This window comes from Ahaetulla prasina, chromosome 4 (assembly GCF_028640845.1).
Source record: "Ahaetulla prasina isolate Xishuangbanna chromosome 4, ASM2864084v1, whole genome shotgun sequence".
Classification (NCBI taxonomy): Eukaryota; Metazoa; Chordata; class Lepidosauria; order Squamata; family Colubridae; genus Ahaetulla; species Ahaetulla prasina.
In genome coordinates this window covers 148,119,581-148,145,469 of record NC_080542.1, presented here as the reverse complement: position 1 = coordinate 148,145,469, position 25,889 = coordinate 148,119,581, and the positions used below count along the sequence as shown (strand labels likewise).

Genomic DNA, 25,889 nt, shown 5'->3' with positions numbered 1-25,889 from the left:
AGAGGCAGGAGACCAGTGAGTGACAACAGCTCTTTAGTTTATAGTGAACCCAGCAAAAACGTTCGGCAAAAACCCCTCTTTATATACAGTTTTGGCTGAGGCTTCAACCAATCAGCAACGTGCTATTTCCCGCCCAAGTTTCCCTCCAAAACTTTAAAGATACATTACATATACAATGCTTATTCCTCCTAATATTTACTCATATATATGTTTATATACTCTATAATCTTTTTTGTATGATTCTTATATATATTATTGTGAGAAAAATAAATAAATAAAATAAAGCCAGAGAAATTGTGATTTAATCATGTAGCCAGCCCGAATTGGGTTAGTTTTTCAACGTAGCTTTAAGAAGGAAAAATGGAGAATCCGCATCGTTTCCCGTGGAGATTCTTCTATCAGAGATTGGAGCTATCCTGGATCCTCATCGGTTACCAGGGGAGATGGGCACCAATGGCCATGGGGGCTTTCCTCATAACTTTCTTGATGCCTTTCTTGATCTTCTTGAAAAATTTCTTGAATCTCTTGACCCGCCCGGGCTGACCCTGGAGAGGAAGAGAAGGACCACACACATGGTCAGGGTCCCCAATGGGTCGCCCCTTCCTCTTTCTGCTTCCCTGCTCAGCGTCTGTCCTGCTCAATATTATTTCCCTTATCCCCAATTCTTATTTTGTTTATTTATTTATTTGTCAACAAGTACAAGGAAACAAGTAAAGTAGAGACAAAGACATGGACACATGAAAAAAATTGGCACAAATAAAAGGATATAAATAAGTAAAACAGAGCCATAAACACATAAAATGAGTACATATAAATGAGGACAGTAGGACAGGGATGATAGGCACGCTGGTGCGCTTATGCACACCTCCTTAGGGACCTCTTAAGAAACATGAAAGGTCCATGCTAGACAATTTAAGGTGAAAGGTATGGGGGTTAGAGAGACTAACAACAGGATCAGGTAGAGTGTTCCAGACATTTACTACTCTGTTGCAGAAGTCATATTTCCTAAAATCAAGATTAGAGCGATTTACACTGAGTTTAAATCTATTGATAGCCCTTGTGTTGTTACGGTTGAAATTAAAGTACTCGTTTACAGGTAGAACGTTTTAGTAAATAATCTTATGAACTAAGCATAGGTCGGAACGTAGACGGTGTAGTTCGAGGCTATCCAGACCTAAATCTTGATTGTAGAAAATATAACTATATATTTATATAACTAAATATAACTAAACTAAATATAACTAATAACTAAATATAACTAACTAACTGAAAATATTTACAGATCCCTCCCATCCTGGAAATAAACTGTTTCAACTCCTACCCTCAAAACGACACTATAGAGCACTGCACACATGAACAACTAGACACAAGAACAGTTTTTTCCCGAAGGCCATCACTCTGCTAAACAAATAATTCCATCAACACTGTCAGACTATTTACTGAATCTGCACTACTATTAATCGTCTCATAGTTCCCATCACCAATCTCTTTCCACTTATGACTGTATGACTATAACTTATTGCTGGCAATCCTTATGATTTATATTGATATATTGACCATCAATTGTGTTGTAAATGTTGTACCTTGATGAAGGTATCTTTTCTTTTATGTACACTGAGAGCATATGCACCAAGACAAATTCCTTGTGTGTCCAATCATACTTGGCCAATAAAATTCTCTTCTCTTCTCTTCTCTTCTCTTCTCTTCTCTTCTCTTCTCTTCTCTTCTCTTCTAACTAACTAAATATAACTAAACTATATATTTATGTAACTAAATATAACTATAACCGAATATATATATTCAGTAACAGAGTTGTTAATGTCTGGAATGCACTACCTGACTCTGTGGTCTCTTCCCAAAATCCCCAAAGCTTTAACCAAAGACTATCTACTGTTGACCTCACCCCATTCCTAAGAGGTCTGTAAGGGGCATGCATAAGAGCACCAGCGTGCCTACCGTTCCTGTCCTATTGTTCCCTTTGGTTGTATTCAATTTGTATGGTTACTTCATGCTTATACTTATATATATTGTTGTGTTTGACAAAATAAATAAATAAATAAAATAAATAAAAAATTTCAAGCCCGGTGGGATAGAGAATTTTATTTTAAGTAGAAGATTTGAGTACTCTTCTAGTAAAATAACTCTGGACCCTCTCTAATGTATTGATGTCTGAAATACAGTTAAGGTTCCATTTCTATTTTTCTCTGCTATATTTTATCTAGATTTTAGGATCAAATTTCCTGTCCTTTCTCTTTTTTTCTACTCTTTTTGGCCTAAATGGGTCATGAACAGAATTATAGGTGGTCTAGAACTCCCCGTCTCCTGGTGGTTGGGCCAAAGACACCCAGCTGGGTTTCATGCCTTTGGCAGGACTAGAACTCACTGTCTCTTGGTATTTCACCCAAAGACACCCAGTCAGCTTCCAACGCCTAAGCAGGACTAGAACTCACCATCTCCCTGGCGATTGGCCCAAAGTCACCCAAATGGTTTTGGCAGGACTAGAATTTAAGCTGAAAGGTGAAACTTTTGAGCTAAACTCCCACCCTTCCAGGGGTGGGATCCATATAGTTTAGCAACTGGTTCGGCCAGCAGCAGAAATCTGAGCGCGCTTGTATGCACGGCACCATAAAACACAGCAATTCGCTTGCATGTGCTTTCCACACATTGCATGCGACGTCAACACGCCAATTCATTCACGTGCAGTTTCCACATGCATGCGGCATTAAAAACACACCAATATGTATATATATATATATCTGCAGCGACCATCCAGTTGCACCCCCCCCCTCAGGTTGCTACTACCAGTTCTCCTGAACCGTCTGAATCCCACCTTTGTACCCATCATCTATGTGCCCCTATATGATATATATATCTCCTGAAGCCCCCTACCTTTCTCGGCAACTCCATTTTTAACCCTTGTTTCTCAAATCATGACTGTAGTAGAATGTGTCTTTGATTTGAGAAATACGCATTAAAAATGGGTAGGGGGCTTCAGGAAGGAGGTTCTGCCCACTTCTGGGAGAAATGGGTGTGATTAAAGCTCAACCCCTAACCTTTCAACTTCGGAAACTGGGGGTGGGTGGGGGGAGAATGCTTTTGTATGGTCTCGCAAAGCCAAATCTGCCTTTCTCTTCCCACCCCATCTCTGCAGCGCTTGGGATTGAGTGATTATTCCAGTCCTCCATGAGCTTCTCCCTCCCCTCTGAAGAAGACCTCTCTCTCCAAGCTCTAAAGTCTCAAAACTTAGAGAAGCACACACCAGCCCTGAAGAGCAGGAAGAGAAAATCCTATGGCTTTCCAGGAATTATATGTATCTTCAGAGGGTCTCAACAAGATTCAGACAGAACCAAAGCTTGGGAGATATTTCCTCTCTAAAACGTGTGGCAAATGTATAATCTCAGCTGAGATGGGGTCTCCTCCCCCTTGCAAATGGTTCAACCCTCCCTCTAGGTTAAGAGCTCATCAGAACAAGGTTGCATCCATCAAACCACCTTCTTACCTCCTCCTCCTCCTCCTCTTCCTCCTTCTTCTCCTTCTCCTCCCTTCAAACCCTCCATCCCTTCTAGCACTAATGATGTTCCCTAGTTGGGTCATGAAATATCTGGAAGAAAACTTCCCTGGATGAAAGGGAAAAGATAAGAGCAGCAGGGAAATGTTGGTAGACCTCCCCAGAGGCTTTGTTTTAATTAAGCAGAGCCCCGAAGGGTCGATGGGTCCCATAAATATTCCTGCCATGCTCCGACTTCAGTGTGTGCCTGCAAAAGCAGGAAAAGAAGAAAGTGTCCATCTCTGCTAATTGTCTTATCTTCATGGATTTCTTTAAGCAGACGGAATGAGTGCCAGCGGACAATTATTGGATTGCAAGTATTTTTTATTTCCTGACTTCTACCTTTTAAAAAAGAGAATTTTTTTTTCTTTTGTTTTAATTGACTCTTAAAGATGGCGCCTGAACGGGAGTGAAAGTGACGAATGGAATTTCAAACAGTCTGTGCAACTAAGAAGATAAGAAATGTTATGTGTGGATTTTAATGAAGTGAACTGAGCTCTCCTATACTTAAAGGGGAAAAGAGAAGTTTCTAGACTTATATTTTGTGAATTTTAAAAACTGAAATGGCTACTAAACCACCTAAGACTGGGGCAGAAGGGTTCTGAACCAGCTTTAGAAGATCTGATTAAAGAGCAAGGGAAAGTGTCTGAAGAAAGGTTTAAGGAGATTATGGATAATAATGAGAAAATAAGAGAAGAAATAAAAGAGAATAATAAAAAAATAAGAGAAGATATCTTGATGGCTTTTCAAGGTTTGGCAAAAAGACTGGAGGTGGTGGAGGAGGAGGTGCAAGAAATTGTTCAGTCAAATCAACAAATAGAAAATAGAATGGGGGGAATGCAAATCAAATTGGATAAAAATGAAGATCAAGTGGTGGTGATGCAGTATAGAATGATGGAAGGAGCTCTGAGAATTAGGGGTTTGAATGAGGAGAAAGGGGAAGATTTAAAAAAATTTTTATCAGAAGCTCTGGCTGAATTTATTGAACTTGATCCACAAGAGGTTGCTTATCAAATTGACAAAATTTATAGAGTTAATTCTTGGATTGCTAGGCAAAAGAAACTTCCTAGAGACATTGTGGTTTATTTTTTGAAAAGAACAGTGAGGAATCAAATTTTGCAAGTTGCTTTTCAGAAAAACTTGAAAATAGGAGAACAGGAGTTGAAGGTTTTGAAAGAGATTCCTCCCAAGATGTTAAGGGATAGAAAGGACTTTACATTTTTCACACAAGAACTTAAGAAATACCAGATTCAATTTAGATGGGAGGTTCCAGTTGGCTTGACAGTGTATTATCAAGGAAGGAGATATCGTATTGACACAGTGCTTAAGGCCAAAGATTTTCTTTCTACAGTGCTGAAACTTGAAATAGAAATAATAGAAAAAAGAATTCAAGAGACTCAAATGGGTGTGGAAGCTGAGGTGATTCCAGTGATGTTACCATCAGAGGAACAACCACAAGAACAAAGACTGACGAGGGGAGCCCTTAAGCGTAAAGAAAAGGAGCAACAAACTCAAAGTAAAGTTCAGGATTCTGCTACAGAAGTGGTGGAGGAGCACGGTCAAGATAGATGGAGACGATCTTCAGTTGATTGCTCAAAAGCTTCAGCAGCCCAGTAATGGCAAATAAAATCTTGACTTGGAATGTCAATGGTTTGAACTCAGCTCAGAAGAGAAGAAAAATATTTCATTATTTGAAACAATTTAAAAATGATGTTATTTGCTTACAAGAAACACATGTTAAATTATCAGATCAAAAGTACTTAATAAACTCAAAGTTAGGTAAACATTTTGTTGCTTCAGCTTTGGAGAAAAAACATGGCATAGTGGTTTATTTGAGAAAAGATATACCAGCCAAGTTAATAGAGGCAGATATTCACGGAAGATATATTGCTATTGAACTTACAATAGAAACAAAAAGGACTCTCTTGTTTGGTATATATGCACCCAATCAGCAACAAGAAAAATTTTATAGAATGTTATATGATAAGTTGATTCTATGGGATTATAAATCGTGCATTATATTGGGAGATTGGAATGGAGTAATAGATACACGAAAGGACAAGAGAATTTCTTCCAAGAAGATACCTGCACATGCAAAGCTGCCTAAATCCTTTTTTGATATGATAGAAGATTTCGAGTTAAGAGATGTATGGAGACTGAATTTGGAGGAAAGAGACTATACTTTTTCTCTGATAGGCATCAATCCTTCTCATATTGATTTTATTTTAATTTCTAATGATTTGCTTTTTAGGGTTAAGAAAACTAAGATATTTCCAAGATGTTTGTCTGATCATAGTCCTGTTTGGATGGAATTGCAATATGGAAAAGAGGGTAGAAGAACTTGGAGATTAAATGAAAATTTGTTTAGATATCAGGATAATGTAAATCAATGTAAAAAGCAGATGAAAGAATTTTTTGATTATAATTTGAATAATGAAACATCGATAGAAATGGTTTGGGACTCCAGTAAGGCTTTTATGAGAGGTGTATTAATATATCTTAATAATAGACAGAGAAATAAGCAACAAAGACAGAGGTATTTAGAAGAGGAAATTTATAAGAAACAACAATTATTAATACATAATCCACATGATCAAAAACTTAAAGATGCAATAAAGTTATTACAGAATCAATTTAATATGATAATGGCTGATCAGGTGGCAACAAATATACAATATGCCAAACATAATACTTTTTGTAATGCAAATAGACCTGGTAGGTGGTTAGCATACACTTTAAGGAAAAGACAAAAACAACGTACTATAGAAAAAATAGAATATAAAGGCAAAGAGAGATATCAACAGGATAAAATTAAAAAAGCTTTTTTAGAATATTATACAAATTTATATCTTAAAGATAATATATTGAATAGGGATATTGATAATTATTTGAAGGAATATAAGGTTAAAAATATAACTTTAGAACAAATGGATGAACTATTTCTGAAGAAATTATTTTGGTAATTAAACAATTAAAAATGGGGAAAACTCCTGGTACGGATGGGCTCACAGTTAGTTATTATAGGAATTTACAGGATGAGATGTTAGGTCCACTTAAGAAATTATTTAATCAGATACAGCTAGGAGGGGGAATTCCCCCCTCATGGAGAACCTCTTTTATTTCATTGATACCAAAAGAGGAACAGGATTGTTCTAAACCTGGGAATTATAGGCCAATCTCACTTTTAAATAATGATTATAAGATTTTTGTTAAAATAATAGCTAATAGATTAATGTTGATTCTGCAGTGAAGAATTCATAATGATCAATCTGGATTTATAAAAGGGAGACAGATGAGGAATAATGTTAGGCAGATTGTTAATTTACTGGAGTACTTAGAAAAGAAAATTTTATTCCAGCAGCATTTATTTTCTCGATGCAGAGAGAGCTTTTGATCGATTGCATTGGGATTTTTTATTTAAATTAATAGAAAAGATGCAATTTGGAGATGGTTTTTTAAGAATAATTAGGGCAATTTATGGAGAGCAAACAGCACAGATTATAATCAATGGTAGCTTAACAGAACCTTTTAAGATTGCGAAAGGAACAAGACAGGGATGTCCTTTATCACCATTATTGTTTATTTTAACTCTAGAACCATTATTGGATAAAATACGAGAAGTAAAGGAGATAGAGGAATTTAGAGTTAGACAATATGAATATAAGTTAAGAGCTTTTGCAGATGATTTGGTGATTACTTTAACAAACCCTATAAATTCTAGTAAATCTTTGTTGGAAATAATTGATCAATATGGGAATGTCTCAGGGTTTAAGGTAAATCAGAAAAGACAAAAGTGATAATAAAAATATGGCCAGACAACAGAAAGAAAAACTAGAGGTAACAGGATTTGAAATTGTAAAGAAGGTTAATACTTAGGGTTTATATTACATTGTCAAATGTGAAATTGTATAAGAATAACTATGAGGTTTTATGGCAAAAGTTCAGAAGGAGTTGATTGTTTGGAAAAAATTGCAATTATCTTGCTGGGAGAATTGCTGCTATTAAAATGAATGTTTTACCTAGATTTTATTCCTCTTTCAGATGATACCAATAATTAAGAAAGATAAGAATCTTGAGGAATGGCAGAAGGAATTAATAAATTTATATGGGAAGGTAAAAAGCTAGGGTTAAAATGAAAATAATTCAAGATTCTCGGAAAGGGAGGTTTAAAATGCCTAATTTTAAATTATATTATGAAGCAGCTGCTCTCTCTGCAATAAGTGATTGGTTTAATTTAACAGAGGACAGAATTTTGAATATAGAAGGTTATGATTTGCTATATGGATGGCATATTTAATTTATGACAAAAAGTGGATAAGGCCTTTAAAATCATGTGCTAAGAAATGCCCTTCTGTGTTTGGTAAAAATACTCTTATAAACTAAATTATAAGGTTCCTATATGGGCAAGTCCTAGACATACAATAGAAAATATAAACATAGAACAGAATCAGGAAATGATTACATATAACGATCTTTTGTATACTGAAAGAGGTAATTTGCAGTTAAAATCTCTGCAAGTATTAAAAGAAGGAAAAATTATACTTGGTTTCAATATGAGCAACTACATGCTAGATGGAAGGAGATCAGAAAATTGGTATAGAGCAGAATGAGGAAATTTGGTAAAGCAAATTAGAAATCAGTCTCAGGAGCATATAAAGAGATTGTATAATGTGTTACTTGAAATAGATTCTGAAAGGGACTTGGTAAAGGACTGTATGATAAAGTGGGCACAAAATTTTCAGGAGCCAATATTATTGGAAACTTGGGAAAAAATTTGGGTTAGAAATGTTAAATTCACGAGCACAGAATCTGAGGAAAATTTTATAAAATGTTTTATAGATGGCATCTAGATCCTAAAAATTATCGTGTATGTATCCAGATATGCAAGCAAAATGTTGGAGATGTAATTGTGATGGCTACATATTTTCACATTTGGTGGACTTGTAAGGCATAAAGGCCTTTTGGATAAAAATTTGGTGGATTTTACAAAATGTTTTGAAAAGAAGATAAAGTTCCTGCCAATTTTTCTTGTTGGGAATTATTACGGATTGTACAGTAATTGAGACTAAATTGATTTTAAATCTAATAACTGCAGCAAGATTACTAATAGGACAATATTGGAAGAAAAAGAAGTACCAACAATAGAAGAATGGATATTGAAAGTTGCCAATTTGGCTGAGATGGCGAAGATATCAGCCTTTTGAAAGACAATCAAGAAAGATACTTAAAGGAATGGAAAAATGGATTGACTATATTCAAGAGATATCAGACTAAGAGTTATCAGACTGTTTTGAATGATTATGATGTATTATTTTTGATTGCTGTAAAGTTAGGAATTGATGATTGTAGGTATAATTAAGTTCAAATTTTTAGCATATGTTTGTTTTATTTTAACTATACCTTGTATGTTCAGAAGTCGGGGAGGGTTGCAAAGGGAGGGAGGAGGGAAAGGAAAAAATTTGTAAACTTTGAATTAAAAAAAAAAAACTCAAGCTAGGGACTAAAGAAAAGTTTTTTTTCCTTTTCCTCCTTCTTCTTCTTCCTCTTTTTTTTTTTTTTTGTCTTCCTTATTTAAATTTTTTTAGTTGATTCAGTTTTGAAACATCTGAGAAATTTTAGAAATAGGACTTGTCATTAGCTCTGAGAAAATTTCTATGGTTTTAAAATTACTTGATGTTTGCATGTCTCTACATTGGGCAGGATGCTGGTTTGAAAGGAGAAAGCAAAGATGCCATGAGGAATTTTAAGATGTGCAAATTGTAGGGCCTCAGCTGAGAATCTCCTTGTTGCCAATGGTTTCCTTCTAGATTTAAAGGAGGCTCTGGCAGAGGGGATACTGAGTTCTTTTCTCCTTCTTCTATTGTTTCTCCTCAAATTTTCTTCCTCTTCTCTCTTCTTCTCCTCCAGTCCAGCCACAGGTGCACAGATGACTACAATCACTGGGGGTCTCTCCTCAAAGAAATAGTAGCCTTTGCATTGTCTGACCACCTACATAGGGAAAATAAACATGGAAAGAATCAAGCTAAGAATAAATGATGCCACTTTTTTGCCAGAATCTTGGACCAGCTGATTGGTTCAGCCGTGTCCTTCATTAGATCTCCATGTGTACTTTAGAAGGCTTCATTGAAGGGTTCAGGTGTTGGGGTCCCTTTTCGATTGATGGTGTTGGGCCTAAGTGTTGAGTTGGAGAACAGAGAAGACACCCAAGGCAAAGGTAGAAGAGAAAGAGGCAGCCTCAGATATGCTATTTCTTCAACCCAGTGGGGATGGAATCCAGTTTCATCTCTGCCCAGAAGACCCTACTGATGTCCCATGGCCTCGAAACATTGCCAGTCCAGGTTAGCCTCCATCACTCACCCCATCTCCTTGGAAGTCGCATTCCTCCAAGGAATGTTCACTTTCCACTGGACAAACTGTCTCCTTCATGGTGAAGTTCAGCACTTGAGTGCTTTCAGAACTGGGATCCTGAAACAAGACACGGTCAAGCAGATGATTAGTCTGGAGGCCACCTGACCTTCCTCCCACGTTACCTCGGAACTATGTGGAATGACTCTTGACGGAGCCACCAGGATGTGGCTACACAGCAGAGTCCATGCAGGTTCTGGATTCCATGCCCATCATCCTGATTGACCGTAGATGAAGGCTCTTCAAGATTTTCGTGATAGAAGAGCAAGATGGATGGATTCCCCCTTTTTTCACTAGCTCACTGGCGGTCTCAGAACCGCTGCACCTCAGAGATTGGTCTTCTCTACAAACAAGCAGAACAATGGACCTGAACTGGGTACGTACCCAATCAGGCTCACCAGGAGTCTCCAGAAGCTGATGTACACAGCCTTCTCCTGCTTTGCTAGTGTAGATGGTCACAGAAAGGCTCACAGCCTTGTCATGGGTTGGATTGAAAGACCACTCCCACCCACCCACCAATGTCTTCCAGAAACAGCTTTCCATCCTTGGTTCTTCTGCCTTGGAGGTCCACAGCTGATGGGTGGGTCTCTCTTTTTCAGTTACCTCTCCGGGCTCCTTTCCACAACGGATGGGTCTACTCTTCAAGGACTCTAAACAGGACAGGATCAAGTCCAGTGTGGACATGAAATGGAGAGTACATACATACCCACTCAGGCTGAGGAGGAGCCTCCAGTAGACGGTAGAGGAAGTCTTTTGCTGCTTTGCTATTGTAGATGGCCACGCCAAGCTCCACGGCCTTGTCATAAGGCAGTGGTTTGTGTGGACGTGAGGAGGTCCCACCGATTGTAAGCGTTCCAACCACCAGCAAGGTCTTCCAGAAGAACCCGTCCATCCTTGCTCCTTCTACTAAGGAGGTCCACAGCTGATGTGCTCCTCAGGACCAAGCTGTCTCCTTTTATGCCCTGATACGCAAGTTGTCCACTGACTGGTGGATGGCCAGGGGTTTTCCACACTGAATTTTCTGAGGTCCTTCCTGCACAATTTGACACTTTGGGGAGTGTGGGGGGGAGCTGAGACAAAGCAGAGCCAATCAAAAACTGTTTTGTTCAGGTGGGAAACTGGAGGACAAAGAAACAGGTGCTACACCTGGCTGACCCATGGAAAATAATTGGTGTACATTACGGTCTTTCCATTCACGAGGGTTGGGGATGGGTGCCAAGGTATAAACTCAGAGTTGCAGACATTAAATAATCTTGCACAGGATCTTCCGTCTTTTTTTAAAATTTCATTTTGTCCCAGTATACAAACATACAAAAAAACATCATAAAGTATAGAATAGTATAGAATAATATTTTGTATAGCCTTCTCCCAAGGACTCAGGACTGTATAGCCAAGAATAAAATACAGGAAAAAACAACAATAAAACTAAGAACAACCCTTAAAAACCTGATATGGCTCTTATAGATAAAATATTACCTAAAATTTAAAATTTTAAATCAATTTGATAATTTAAAATTTAAGCGAGTTAAATTTTAAATTATCAATTATTATTTTAAATTATGCATACTTTTACTTATATATATATATATATATATAAGTATGCAACAGCTATGTTAATTTGATATAATGAAGGGAACAATAGGACAGGACAGTACCTTTTGTGCTCATGCCTTATAGCCCTCTTAGGAATGTGAGGTCAATAGTACAGTTTTTGGATATTTTGGGATTTTGAATAGGACTATGGAGTCAGGTAGGTGTTCAATAACAACTCTGTTACAGAAGTCCTGCAATCAAGTTTGAAGCTTGACATTGGTTTGAATCTATTGCTCTTGTATTATTCGTTGAAGCTGAAGTAGTCTTTTACAGAAGGATATTACAATAGATGATTCTTGTTAAACCAGATCATGTAATCAGGAGTTCTAAGTTTTCTAGTCCCAGGATTTCCAGACTGGTGGCATAAATTATTTGTTGTTTCGGAGGCAAAGAACTCTTCTAATATTTCAGATCTCATTGTATTAATGTCAGAGATGTGGTATGGGTTCCAGATGGATGAGCTGTATATTGTATACAATATATTGTATATTCCAGACGGATGAGCTGTATTTGCGTTAGGGTTGTGAAGTGTCGAGTAGCAGTCCAGAGGAAAAAACATGTCCGCCCCAAATTGTGATATAAATGAGGCAGTTTTGTGGAGGGGTGAAGGTGCAGGCCGAAAACTGTGAGTTCTAGTCCCGCCTTAGGCATGCATGAAAGCCTGCTCAGTTACTATGAATGAATAACCAGGAGACTGTGAGTTCCAGTTTCACATTTGGCATGAAAACTGGCTGGATGACTTTGAGGTGACACTAGGAGATGGCAAGTTTTAGTCCCGCCAAGCATGGCCACATACTGCTATGGGCATAGTCTTGAGTTCTAGAATGAGAATAGAATAGAATGAATAGAATAGATAGAATAATAGAATAGAATAGAATAGAATAGTTTTATTGGCCAAGTGTGATTGGACACATTGTCTTGGTTATGCTCTCAGTGTACATAAAAATAGAATAGATAGAATAGAATAGAATAGATAGAATAGATAGATAGAATACAGAATAGAATGAAGAGAGAAGAGAAGAAGAGAGAGAGAGAATTTTTATTGGCCATGTGTGATTGGACACACAAATTTTCTTGGTATATGCTCTCAGTGTACATGAAATGGAAGAAGAGAAGAGAAGAGAGAAGAGAGAGAAGAGAAGAAGAAGAATTTTTATTGGCCAATGTGATTGGACACACAAGGAATTTGTCTTGGTGCATATCTCATACATTAGAAGAGAAGAGAAGAAGAGAAGAGAAGAGAAGAGAAGAGAAGAGAGGAGAAGAGAAGAATTTTTATTGAAGTGTGATTGGACACAATTGTCTTGGTGCATATGCTCTCAGTGTACATAAAAGAAATAGAAGAGAAGAGAAGAAGAAGAAGAGAAGAGAGAGAGAAAGAAAAGGAGAAGAGAGAGAGAAGGAAGAAGAAGAGAAGAGAAGAGAAGAAGAGAAAGTTTTTATTATTGGTGTGATTGGACAGGATCTTGGTCATATGCTCTCAGTGTATAAAAGAAATGAAGAAGAAAAAGAGAGAAGAGAGGAGAAGAGAATTTTTTATTGGCCAAGTGTGATTGGACACACAAGGAATTTGTCTTGGTGCATATGCTCTCAGTGTACATAAAAGAAATAGAAGAGAAGAGAAGAGAAGAGAAGAGAAGAGAAGAGAAGAGAAGAGAAGAGAATTTTTTATTGGCCAAGTGTGATTGGACACACAAGGAATTTGTCTTGGTGCATATGCTCTCAGTGTACATAAAAGAAAAGACACCTTCATCAATTCTAGCTATGACTTCGGCATGAAAGGTGGCTGGATGACTTCGGGCCATCTCTCTCTCTCTCTCTCTCCCATCTGCCTACCTCACAAAATTGTGACTGTAGAGAAAATAGAAAAGAAAGGGATATATTTGCTACTTTCAGTTATTTATGAAAATAATGAACACAATTTAAAAAAATCTAAACAAAAATGAGGCCACGGCTTGGTTGTTATGGCATTGTTGTGTCTGTTGTTGTCCTTGGCTGTCAGGGTGTGTATTGTTGTGGCGGTTGGTTTTATCTTGTTTAACTTGGTTAGCTGCCCAAAGTTGCTGTTATGGGCTATTTTATGTTATGTTATGGCTACAGAATTGGATTAAAGTGAATAAAGTCCATGGAGAAACCTCACCAAGGGTGTTGGCTAAGAGTCAACAAAGACTAGACTAGAATACACTAGAATAGAATAGAACAGGAATTTTTATTGGCCAGGTATGATTGGATAAGTAAAAGAAAAGATACCTTCATCAAGGTACAACACTTACAACACTTAATGATAGTCATAGGATACAAATAAGCAATCAGGAAACAATATCAGTATAAATCGTAAGGATACAAGCAACAAGGTTACAGTCATAAATGGAAGGAGATGGGTGATGGGAACAATGAGAAAATTAATAGTAGTGCAGATTTAGTCAATAGTTTGACACTGTTGAGGGCATTATTTGTTTAGCAGAGCGATGGCCTTCGAGGGGGAAAACTCTCCTTGTGTCTAGTTGTTCTGGTGTGCAGTGCTCTATAGTGTATACAGGTCCTCAATGGAAGGCAGGTTGGTAGCCATTTTTTTTCTGCAGTTCTAACGATCCTCTGAAGTCTGTGTTTTTCTTGTTGGGTTGCAGAACCGAACCAGACAGTTATAGAGGTGCAAATGACAGACTCAATAATTCCTCTGTAGGAGGCTCCAGTGACGTCACCCTCCTGCTGGGTGCTCTAACAGAGCACTCCGTGTTAGAAGATTGTAAAAGTCAGTGAAACAGAAAATAAATCACTGTTCACTGAGCTTAGCATAACCTCTGGGTGAAAGAGGTTATCAGAGTTGTGGGAGAGTGGCAGGTCTGACAGGGGGTTTGCTCTCAAGAGCGAATTTTCCTGGATTTATGAGAATTCACTCCCTCCAACTTCAACGCCTGTTTTTATCAGGAAAAGGAGAGATGTCTCTGCTCTAAAGGACTTATTAAATTGATTGATATTCTAAGCAGGCAGAATTTCTGGCGTTGATCTTTGATGCAGAATCAGCAGCAAGTACCGACTCCCTTTTGAAACTTGAAACCTTTCTTTGTCTTTGATTAATTGACTTTTAAAATGGCGTCTGAAAGTGAAAGTAAAAATTTTTAGTACGATGAAAGCGTTATTTGTGGATTGTTACAAACGGAGTTTTTATACTGAAAGGAGGGAAGGAGAGTTATTAAATTTGAATTCCTGATTCTTTTGAAGACAGAATGGCAGCTAAACCTTTAAAGCCTTCTGGAAGAAGGGGATCTGAACCAAGTCTTGAGGTAATATTGAAAGAACAATTAAAACTTTCTGAAGATAGGCAAAAAGAGATGATGGAGAATTTTAATGCAAAAATAAGAGAAGATATTCTTATGGCAGTTCAAGGACTGAGTAAAAAAATTGAAGGATTGGAAGTGGAAATGCAACAGATCTCTCAGTCAAATAAGCATTTAGAAGACGAAATGAAAGGTGTTCAGAAAAAAGTGGATCAAAATGAAGATCAGGTTGTGATATTACAATATAAACTTATGGAAGGAGCTCTTAGAATTCGTGGTATGCAAGAAGAGCGTGGAGAAGACTTAAGAAAAATTATATCAGAAGCATTGGCTGAATTTATTGAAGTGGACCCCAAGAGGTAGCTTACCAAATTGATAGAATATATAGAGTTAATTCCTGGATTGCAAGACAGAGAAAGCTTCCTCGGGACATTGTGGTTTATTTTGTGAAAAGGACTATGAGAAATCAGATTCTGCAAGTTTCATATCAGACAACTTTAAAAATTGGAGAACAGGAGTTGAAGGTGTTGAAAGAGATTCCTTCAAAGATGTTAAGAGACAGGAAGGAATTTGCTTTTTTTACACAAGAACTTAAAAAACATCAGATTCAATTCAGATGGGAGGTGCCAGTTGGACTGACACTATTCTATCAAGGAAGGAGATATAGAATTGACACTGTTTTAAAGGCAAAGGATTTTCTTTCTACAGTTTTGAAAGTCGAAATAGAAGTGATAGAAAACTTCAAGAGACTCAAGAAGGCGTGGTGATCCAAGAGCCTTTATTGCTGCCAGTATTAGAGGAACCACAAGAGCAAAGGGTGACAAGAGGAGCCCTTAAGCAAAGAAGAGCAACAGTCTCAAAGTAAAAGTCAGGATCCCAGTATGGAAGCTGTGGGAGGAGCTAGACGGAAGATACCGGAGGAGGAGCTGTTGTCTGCTTCAAAGCTTCAGGAGGCCAGTAATGGCAAATAGAATCTTGTCATGGAATGTTAATGGCTTGAATTCAGCTCAGAAAAGAAGGAAAATATTTCACTACTTGAAACAATTTAAAAATGATGTGATTTGTTTGCAAGAGACACATATAAAATTATCACCAAAAAATATTTAATTAATTCAAAATTGGTAACATTTTGTTGCATCAGCTTTGGAAAAGAAGCATGGAATTGTTGTATATATCAGGAAGGATATACCAGCTAAGTTAATTGAGGCAGATATTCAAGGAAGATTTATTGCTATTGAACTGGTGATAGATGCAAAAGACTTTGTTGATAGGTATTTATGCACCTAATCAGCAACAAGAAAAGTTTTACAAAATGTTACATGAGAGGTTGACCCTCTGGGATTATAGTTCGTTTATTTTATTAGGAGACTGGAATGGAGTAATTGATACAAGAAGGGATAAGAGAACCTCCTCCAAGAAGATACCTATACATGCAAAATTACCAAAATCCTTTTTTGAAATGATGGAAGACTTTGAGTTTAGAGATATATGGAGGTTACGGAATCCAGATGAGAGAGATTTTACTTTTTTTTCTGATAGGCATCAATCTTTTTCACGTATTGATTTTATTTTAATTTCTAATGACTTGCTTTCTAGGGTGAAGAAAACGAAGATATTTCCGAGGTGTTTAACTGACCATAGCCCAGTATGGATGGAATTATTACAAGGGAAAAAAGGTGGTAGAACATGGAGGTTGAATGAAAATCTGTTTAGATATGAGGATAATGTAACTTATTGTAAGAAACAGTTAAAAGAATTTTTTGATTTTAATATGTACAAAGGGACACCTATAGGAACTGTGTGGGAGGCGAGCAAAGCGTTTATTAGAGGGATATTGATTTACTTGGACAATAGGCAAAGGAATAATAAACAAAGGCAGCGTAGGTATTTGGAAGAAGAAATTCAAAGGAAGCAACAGTTATTAATTCAAAACCCACAAGATCACAAACTTAAAGAGGCTATAAAAATATTACAGAGTCAATTTAATATGTTAATGGCAGACCAGGTGGCAACGAATATACAATATGCTAAACATAATACCTTTTGTAATGCAAATAAACCTGGGAGATGGTTGGCATATAATTTAAGGAAGAAACAGAAAGCACGTGTCATACAAAAAATAGAATATAAAGGTAAAGAGATATACCAACAGGATAAAATTAAAAAGGCATTCTCAGAATTTTATACTGCACTATATGCAAAAGACAAAATATTGAATAGGGACATTTATGATTATTTGAAAGATTATAAGGTTAATATTCTAACATTAGAACAGAGGGAGGAGCTGAATCGGCCGATAGCTACTGGAGAAATAGTGGAGGCAATTAAAAAATTAAAAATGGGGAAAACCCCTGGTACAGATGGTCTTACAGCAACATTATAAAAAAACACAGGATGAAATATTAGGCCCACTTAAAGAATTATTTAATCAGATACAATTAGGAGTGGGAATACCCCTGTCATGGAAAACATCTTTTATTTCACTGATACCGAAAGAGGAGCAAGACTGCTCTAAACCTGGTAACTACAGGCCGATTTCACTTTTAAATAATGATTATAAGATTTTTGTAAAAATAATAGCAAATAGATTAATGTTAGTTTTACAACAAAGAATTCATACTGATCAATCTGGTTTTATAAAAGGGAGGCAGATGAGGAATAATGTTAGACAGATTATTAATATATTGGAATATTTGGAAAAGAAGAATACTTCAGCGGCACTTATTTTTTTGGATGCAGAGAAAGCCTTTGATCGATTGCATTGGGATTTTTTATTTAAATTAATAGAGAAAATGCAATTTGGAGACTGTTTTATTAGAATAATTAAAGCGATTTATGGAGAGCAAACAGCACAGATTATAGTAAATGGTAGCTTGACAGAAGTTATTAAGATTATGAAGGAACGAGACAGGGATGTCCTTATCACCATTATTGTTTGTTTTGACTCTGGAACCATTATTAGATAAAATACGAGAATTAATGAAAATAGAGGGAATTAAGATTAGACAATATGAGTACAAAGTTAGAGCTTTTGCAGATGATGTAGTGGTTACGTTAACGAATCCTATAAATTCAAGTAGATTTTGTTGGAAGTAATTGATAAATATGGAAAGGTATCAGGATTTAAAATAAATCAGAATAAAACAAAAGTGATAATTAAAAATATGTCTATACCACAGAAACAAAAACTAGAGGAAATGACAGGATTTGAGGTAGTAAAAAGGTTAAATATTTAGGGTCTATATTAGCTCATCGAACAAGAAACTTTATAAGAATAATTATGACTTGCTATGGCAAAAGTTCAGAATGATATGAGTGGCTGGAAGAAATTGCAGTTATCCCTATTGGGAAGGATTGCTATTAAAATGAATGTGTTACCTAGATTTTGTTTCTGTTCCAGATGATACCAAATTAAAAAGGATAAAAATTTGGAAGATTGGCAGATTGGGATTAATAAATTTATATGGCAGGGTAAAAAGGCGAGGGTTAAAATGAAAATAATACAGGATTCACGGAAAGAGGTGGTTTAAGAATGCCTAACTTTAAACTATATTATGAAGCAGTAACCCTTTCAGTAATAAGTGACTGGTTTAACTTAACAGAGGAAAGAATTTTGAATATAGAAGGTTATGACTTGTTATATGGATGGCATGCGTATTTATTTTATGAAAAAAGTGGATAGGGCTTTTAAGAATCATGTGTTGAGAAGTGCTCTTTATGGTCTGGAAAAATATTCCTATAAATTAGATTACAAGATTCCTATATGGGCGAGCCCTAGACATGCAATAGAGAATATAAATATAGAACAGAAACAGGAAATGATTACTTACAAAGAACTTTTGTATGCTGAAGGAGGTAGATTGCAATTAAAATCATTACAGGTATTAAAATGAAGAAGGAGGAATTATACTTGGTTTCAATATGGGCAAATAAGTGCTAGATGGAAAGAAGAATACTTCAGCGGCACTTATTTTTTGGATGCAGAGAAAGCCTTTGATCGTTTGCTTGGGGATTTTTTATTTAATTTAATAGAGAAAATGCAATTTGGAGACTGTTTTATTAGAATAATTAAGGCGATTTATGGAGAGCAAACAGCACAGATTATAGTAAATGGTAGTTTGACAGAAGTTATTAAGATTGCGAAGGAACGAGACAGGGATGTCCTTATCACCATTATTGTTTGTTTTGACTCTGGAACCATTATTAGATAAAATACGAGAATTAATGAAAATAGAGGAATTAAGATTAGACAATATGAGTATAAAGTTAGAGCTTTTGCAGATGATGTAGTGGTTACGTTAACGAATCCTATAAATTCAAGTAGATTTTGTTGGAAGTAATTGATAAATATGGAAAGGTATCAGGATTTAAAATAAATCAGAATAAAACAAAAGTGATAATTAAAAATATGTCTATACAACAGAAACAAAAACTAGAGGAAATGACAGGATTTGAGGTAGTAAAAAGGTTAAATATTTAGGGTCTATATTAGCTCATCGAACAAGAAACTTTATAAGAATAATTATGACTTGCTATGGCAAAAGTTCAGAATGATATGAGTGGCTGGAAGAAATTGCAGTTATCCCTATTGGGAAGGATTGCTATTAAAATGAATGTGTTACCTAGATTTTGTTTCTGTTCCAGATGATACCAATAATTAAAAAGGATAAAAATTTGGAAGAGTGGCAGATTGGGATTAATAAATTTATATGGCAGGGTAAAAAGGCGAGGGTTAAAATGAAAATAATACAGGACTCACGGGAAAGAGGTGGTTTAAGAATGCCTAACTTTAAACTATATTATGAAGCAGTAACCCTTTCAGTAATAAGTGACTGGTTTAACTTAACAGAGGAAAGGATTTTGAATATAGAAGGTTATGACTTGTTGTATGGATGGCATGCATTTATTTTATGAAAAAAGTGGATAGGGCTTTTAAGAATCATGTGTTGAGAAGTGCTCTTTATGGTCTGGAAAAATATTCCTATAAATTAGATTACAAGATTCCTATATGGGCGAGCCCTAGACATGCAATAGAGAATATAAATATAGAACAGAAACAGGAAATGATTATAAAGAACTTTTGTATGCTGAAGGAGGTAGATTGCAATTAAAATCATTACAGGTATTAAATGAAGAAGGGAGGAATTATACTTGGTTTCAATATGGGCAAATAAGTGCTAGATGGAAAGAAGATCAAAAAATTGGTATAATGCAAAGGGAGGAAAATTTAATAAAGCAAATTAGAAATCAGACCCAGGAGCATATAAAGAGATTGTATAATGTGTTGCTTGAAATAGATTCGGAAAAGGATTTGGTAAAGGATTGTATGATAAAATGGGCACAGAATATTCAGGAAACAATAATGTTGGAAACATGGGAGAAAATTTGGGTTAGAAATGTTAAGTTTACACAAGCACAGAATTTAAGGGAAAATGTTTATAAGATGTTTTATAGATGGCACTTAGATCCCAAAAAATTATCATGTATGTATCCTAATATCCAAGCGAAATGTTGGAGGTGTGATTGTGATGATGCTACATATTTTCATATTTGGTGGACTTGCAAGAAAATTAAGGTCTTTTGGATAAGAATTTGGTGGATTATTCAAAATGTACTGAAGAAGAAGATAAAGTTCCTGCCACAATTTTTCCTTTTGGGAATTATAACGGATTGTACAGGGATTGAGACTAAATTGATTCTGAATTTAATAACAGCAGCAAGACTGTTGATTGGACAATACTGGAAGAAAGAAGAGATACCTACAATAGAAGAATGGATATTGAAAGTTATTAATTTGGCTGAGATGGCTAAAATCTCAGCGTTTTAAAAGACAATACGCAGGAAAGATATTTAATTGAATGGAAAAATGGATTGATTATCTACAAAACAGATATCAGATTAAGAAATATCAGATTGCCTTTGAATAATTAGAAAGTTATTTTATGTAATGGGAGGGGTTGGGAGATGAAAAGCTTTGGATGTGGTTATTTGGATTGGAAGGAAAATTTTATTCTATGTTTGGTTTATGTATAACAATACCAGGATTGACCCGGGAAGCCGGGGGGGGGGGAGGGAGGGGGGGAGGGTTTTGTTTTGGGTTTTTTTTTGGGGAGGGAGGGGGAAAAAAGGGGGGAAATGTTTTTGTTTTTTAAAACTCTTTCAATAAAAAAAAATAAAAAAAATAATAATTCCTCTGTAGAATTGGATCAGCAGCTCCTTGGGCAGTTTGAGCTTACTGAGTTGGCACAGAAAGAACATTCTTTGTTGTCCTTTTTTGATGACGTTTTTGATGTTAGCTGTCCATTTGAGATCTTGCGATATGATAGAACCCAGAAATTTGAAGGTTTCTACTGTTGATACTGTGTTGTCAAGTATTGTGAGAGGTGGAAGTATGGAAGGGTTTCTCCTAAAGTCTACCACCATTTCTACGGTTTTGAGTGTGTTCAGTTCCAGATTGTTTTGGTTGCACCACAAGGCTAGTCGTTCGACCTCTCGTCTATATGCGGATTCGTCATTGTCTCGAATGAGACCAATCACTGTTGTGTCATCTGCGAACTTCAGTAGCTTAACAGATGGATCATTGGAGATGCAGTCATTGGTATACAGAGAGAAGAGAAGTGGGGAGAGCACACAGCCTTGGGGGGCCCCTGTGCTAATTGTACAGGTATTTGATGTGATCTTGCTTAGCTTCACCTGCTGCTTCCTGTTTGTTAGGAAGCTTGTGATCCACTTACAAGTCTGTTTCGGTACCTGTAGCTGGTTTAGCTTAGTTAGAAGAATATCTGGAATGATGGCACTTAATCAAACAATCAATTGATTGATTAGAGGTAATTATCTCAAATTATATAGGGTCTCCTCTCTCCCGCTCAAGCAGGGAGTTGGACTAGATGACCTCCAAGGTCCCTTCTAGCTATATTCTGATAAGGTAAGGTAAGGTAGGGTTAGAGTAGGGTAGGGTAAAGTATGACAAGACAAAACAAGACAAGAATATAAGATAATATTACATAGATATAAGATAAGCTTTATTGTCATTTTTTATTTTGAGCACACAGGCCCACATTAAAAATGAAATTCTTTCACCTGTCCTCAAAACAGAATTAGTGGACAGTCATTTAAACATGAGCCAGCCATGTGCTGCAGCTGCCAAAAAAGCCAACACAATCCTAGGCTACATCAAAAGAGGGATTGAATCAAGATCACATGAAGTGTTAATTCCACTTTATAAGGCCTTGGTAAAGCCACACTTGGAATACTGCATCCAGTTTTGGTCACCATATATGAAGAACACTTGCAGGAATTGGGTCTCTCTAGTTTAGAGAACTAAACCAAACCAAACCAAACCAAACCAAACACAAAGAGCTGCTGATCCAGTTCTACAGAGGAATTATTGAGTCTGTCATTTGCACCTCCATAACTATCTGGTTTGGTTCTGCAACCCAACAAGACAGACACAGACTTCAGAGGATCGTTAGAACTGCAGAAAAAATAATTGCTACCAACCTGCCTTCCATTGAGGACCTGTATACTGCACGAATAAAAAAGAGGGCTGTGAAAATATTTACAGATCCCTCGCATCCTGGACATAAACTGTTTCAACTCCTACCCTCAAAACGACGCTATAGAGCACTGCACAACAGAACAACTAGACACAAGAACAGTTTTTCCCCGAAGGCCATCACTCTGCTAAACAAATAATTCCCAAACACTGTCAAATAATTTACTAAAACTGTGTTACTATTTTTCTTCTCTTCCTTACTAGTATCTATCTCTTCCCACTTGTTACTATAACCATGTTTCTTGTATCTTTCAATTACATTGTTTTTATTTGTTTCCTAGTATGATTTGATAGCTTATTAGTAGCCTTGACTATCACTAAGTGTTGTATCTTTTTATTCTTGATGAATGTATTTTATTCTCCTTATGTACACTGAGAGCATATACACCAAAGACAAATTCCTTGTGTGTCCAATCACACTTGGTCAATAAAGAATTTCTGTCCTATCCTATCCTATCCTATCCTATCCTATCCTATCCTATCCTATCCTATCCTATTTAAAAGAAGGGCTAAGGGTGCGATGATAGCAGTCTTCCAGTATTTGAGGGGCTGCCATAGAAGATCTATTCTCCAAAGCACCAGAAGACAGGAGAAAAACAATGGATAGAAACTAATGAAGGAGAGAAGCAACCTAGAACTAAGGAGAACTTTCTTGACAGTGAGAACATAGAATAACAGAGTTGGAAAGGGACCTTGGGGGGTCATCTAGTCCAACCCCCTGCATGAGCAGGAAAGCCTATGCCATTTCAGGCAAATGGCAGTCCAATCTCTTCTTGAAAGCGTCCAGTGATGAAGCACCCACAACTTCTGGTGGCAAGGAGTTCCACTGGTTGATTGTTCTCACTGTTAGGAAGTTTCTCCTTAATTCTAAGTTGCTTCTCTCTTTGGTTAGTTTCCATCTGTCGTTTCTTGTCTTGCCTTCTCGTGTTTTGGAAAATAAGTAGAACAATCCCATCTTTGTGACAGTCAGTTCTACGTTCTATCTTCTATGTTCAGGGCCAATCAGGAGCTGAAGGACAAGGAAGCAGGTCCTGCACCTGGTAGATCCACGCAGGGTGTTTGGTTGGAGCAATTACAATTAACTCCGTTTTTGTGGCTCAGAAGGGATCAGGGATCTGTGCCAAGGTGTAACCTCAGAGTAGGAAAGCCTTTTGTTCCTCCTTAAACAATCTGGAGCAGAATCTGCCGTCTTTGGCACCCTTTGTCGCGCCTGTAACAACTGACGACAATGGTGGTTGTGGTGCTGATCTTCGTTTTTCATTCCAATTCTTAATTAATCCAGTTCTTAATTAATTCGTTAATTGTGAGAAGAATGGAACAGCTTGCCACCAGAACTTATGGGTGCTTCATCACTGGAGGCTGTTAAGAAGCAGTTGGACAGTCATTTGCTTGAAATGGTACAGGGTCTCCTGTCTGAGCAGGGGGCTGGACTAGAAGACCTCCAAAGTCCCTTCCAGCTCTATTCTGAATTTTATTTAATTTAATTAATTTTCACCCATGCTGCCCTCACTTCGGCCTTATGTTGCCTGTTTTATCCTTTTGCCCACCGGAGGTTTCAGACTAAATTATTGTCCTAAATTCTCTAGAATAGAATAGAATAGAATTTTTTATTGGCCAAGTGTGATTGGACGCACAAGGAATTTGTCTTGGTGCATATGCTCTCAGTGTGCATAAAAAGAAAAGATACGTTCAACAAGAATTCTAAGATACAACACTTAATGATAGTCATAGGGTACAAATTCTCTACTCAGAGTTGTCATAAAGCTTTTATCCAACTTGGCAATTTGAAGACAGCCAGATGGGTGACTTTGTGCCAATCACTAGGTGATGGTGAGTTCTAGTCCTGCCTTAGTTATGAAAGTCAGCTAGGTGACTTTGGGACAATCACCAGGTGACAGTGAGTTATAGTTTTCCTTTAGGCATGAAAGCCACTGGGTGATTTTGGGCCAATCACTGGGAGATATTTCCACCTTCCAGCCAGGTGACTTTAGGCCCAGCCCACCTCACAGGGTTGTTGTGTTGGGGAATATAGGAGGAGGAAGGAGTATTTGATATATTAGCCATCTTGAGTTACTTACAAAAACAATAAACACCGGATAAAAACATCTAAAGGAAAAGAGGCTGTGAGTTGTTGCAACGGGATCTTTGTGACTCCCATGTGAACAAGTAGTTTTCGACTTACGACCACAATTGAGCCCCAAATTTCTGTTGTTAAGTGAGACATTGGTCAAGTGAATTAACTGTTTGTTTGTTTGTTTGTTTGTTTGTTTGTTTGTTTACATTTATATCCCGCCCTTCTCCGAAGACTCAGGGCGGCTTACAGTGTGTAAGGCAATGGTCTTCATCCATTTGTATATTATATACAAAGTCAACTTATTGCCCCCCCAACAATCTGGGTCCTCATTTTACCTACCTTATAAAGGATGGAAGGCTGAGTCAACCTTGGGCCTGGTGGGGCTTGAACCTGCAGTAATTGCAGGCAGCTGTGTTTAATAACAGGCTTCTTACAGCCTGAGCCACACCACGGCCCTTTAACTGTAACCAAGGATTATCTGTAATTCTGCTCGCAACCCAGTTAAGCCCAAAAGAACAATAAATTTGATCCTCAAATCGAGATAAAATATCGCGAAGGAAACAGAATTGGAGACAAAGGACAAGAAATTGTTGGAAATGAAGAAAAAGCAAGATTCTTGCCCAGAGAAATTTTTATTATTTATTTATTATTCAGAAAGTTTACATAGCTTTTTAAATCAATCTCAGTGTCTCCTGAGCCCTTTCAAAATACAGATCGTCCTCAAGTTACAACAGTTCATTTAGTGACTGCTCCAAGTTACAACAGCACTGGAAAAAAGCGACTTATGACCCTTTTTTCACACTTTGCAGCATCGGTCAAAATTCAGATTCTTAGCAACTGACTCACATTTATGACGGTCGCAGTGTCCTGGGGTCATGTGATCCCCTTTTGCAAACTGGTCAGGAGTCCACGGGGAAGCCAGATTCTCTTAACGACCATGTGACCCACTTGAGAAATGCAATGATTCACTTAACAACTGTAGCCAGAAAATTCATCAAATGGGACAAAACTCTCTTAACAAACGTTTCACTCAGCAACATAAATTTTGGACTCAATTCTGATCATAACTCGAGGACTATCTGTAGAGACAGGCTGGAAAAACCAATTTTACTCCTAACAAGACTCATATTTTGCAAAGCCTTCATCTGTCTCATTTTGGCATTTACAGATTATCCTCAATTTACGACCACAACGGAGGCCGAAATTTCTGTTGCTAAATGAAACATTTGTCAAGAGAATTTTGCCCCGTTTTACGACCATCCTTGCCGCATTCATTAAGCGAATCCCTCCACTTGTTAAGTCATTCACATGGTCGTTAAGCGAATCTGGCTTCCCCTTTGATGATGCTTGTCAGAAAGTAGCCAAAGGGGATCACGTGACTCCCCCCCATGTGACCGTCATAAATACGAGTCGGTTGCCGAGAATCTGAATTTTGAT

The 25,889-nt window shown here is 37.0% G+C and overlaps 1 protein-coding gene across 1 annotated transcript; it reads right to left on the bottom strand.

Annotated features, from left to right (window-relative positions):
- Positions 1–431: 431 nt before the first annotated feature.
- Positions 432–10,844, bottom strand: LOC131198288 (cathelicidin-related peptide Oh-Cath-like). Its single transcript, XM_058182774.1, has 5 exons — positions 10,659–10,844; positions 9,905–10,012; positions 9,427–9,535; positions 3,500–3,528; positions 432–545 (listed from the first exon to the last, which is right to left on the bottom strand). The coding sequence occupies exons 1-5, from the start codon at positions 10,842–10,844 to the stop codon at positions 432–434; spliced, it is 546 nt and encodes a 181-aa protein (XP_058038757.1).
- Between the last annotated feature and the right edge of the window lie 15,045 nt (positions 10,845–25,889).

Excerpts from the sequence above, each read along its gene's own strand:
- LOC131198288 (XM_058182774.1), bottom strand. The coding sequence starts at position 10,844 with ATGGACGGGTTCTTCTGGAAGACCTTGCTGGTGGTTGGAACGCTTACA. Across the intron at positions 9,536-9,904 it reads GCGACTTCCAAGGAGATGGG|GTGGTCAGACAATGCAAAGG; the intron begins GTGAGTGATGGA and ends TTCCCTATGTAG. Across the intron at positions 3,529-9,426 it reads GAAGAAGAGAGAAGAGGAAG|AGAAGGAGGAAGAGGAGGAG; the intron begins AAAATTTGAGGA and ends AGGAGAAGGAGA.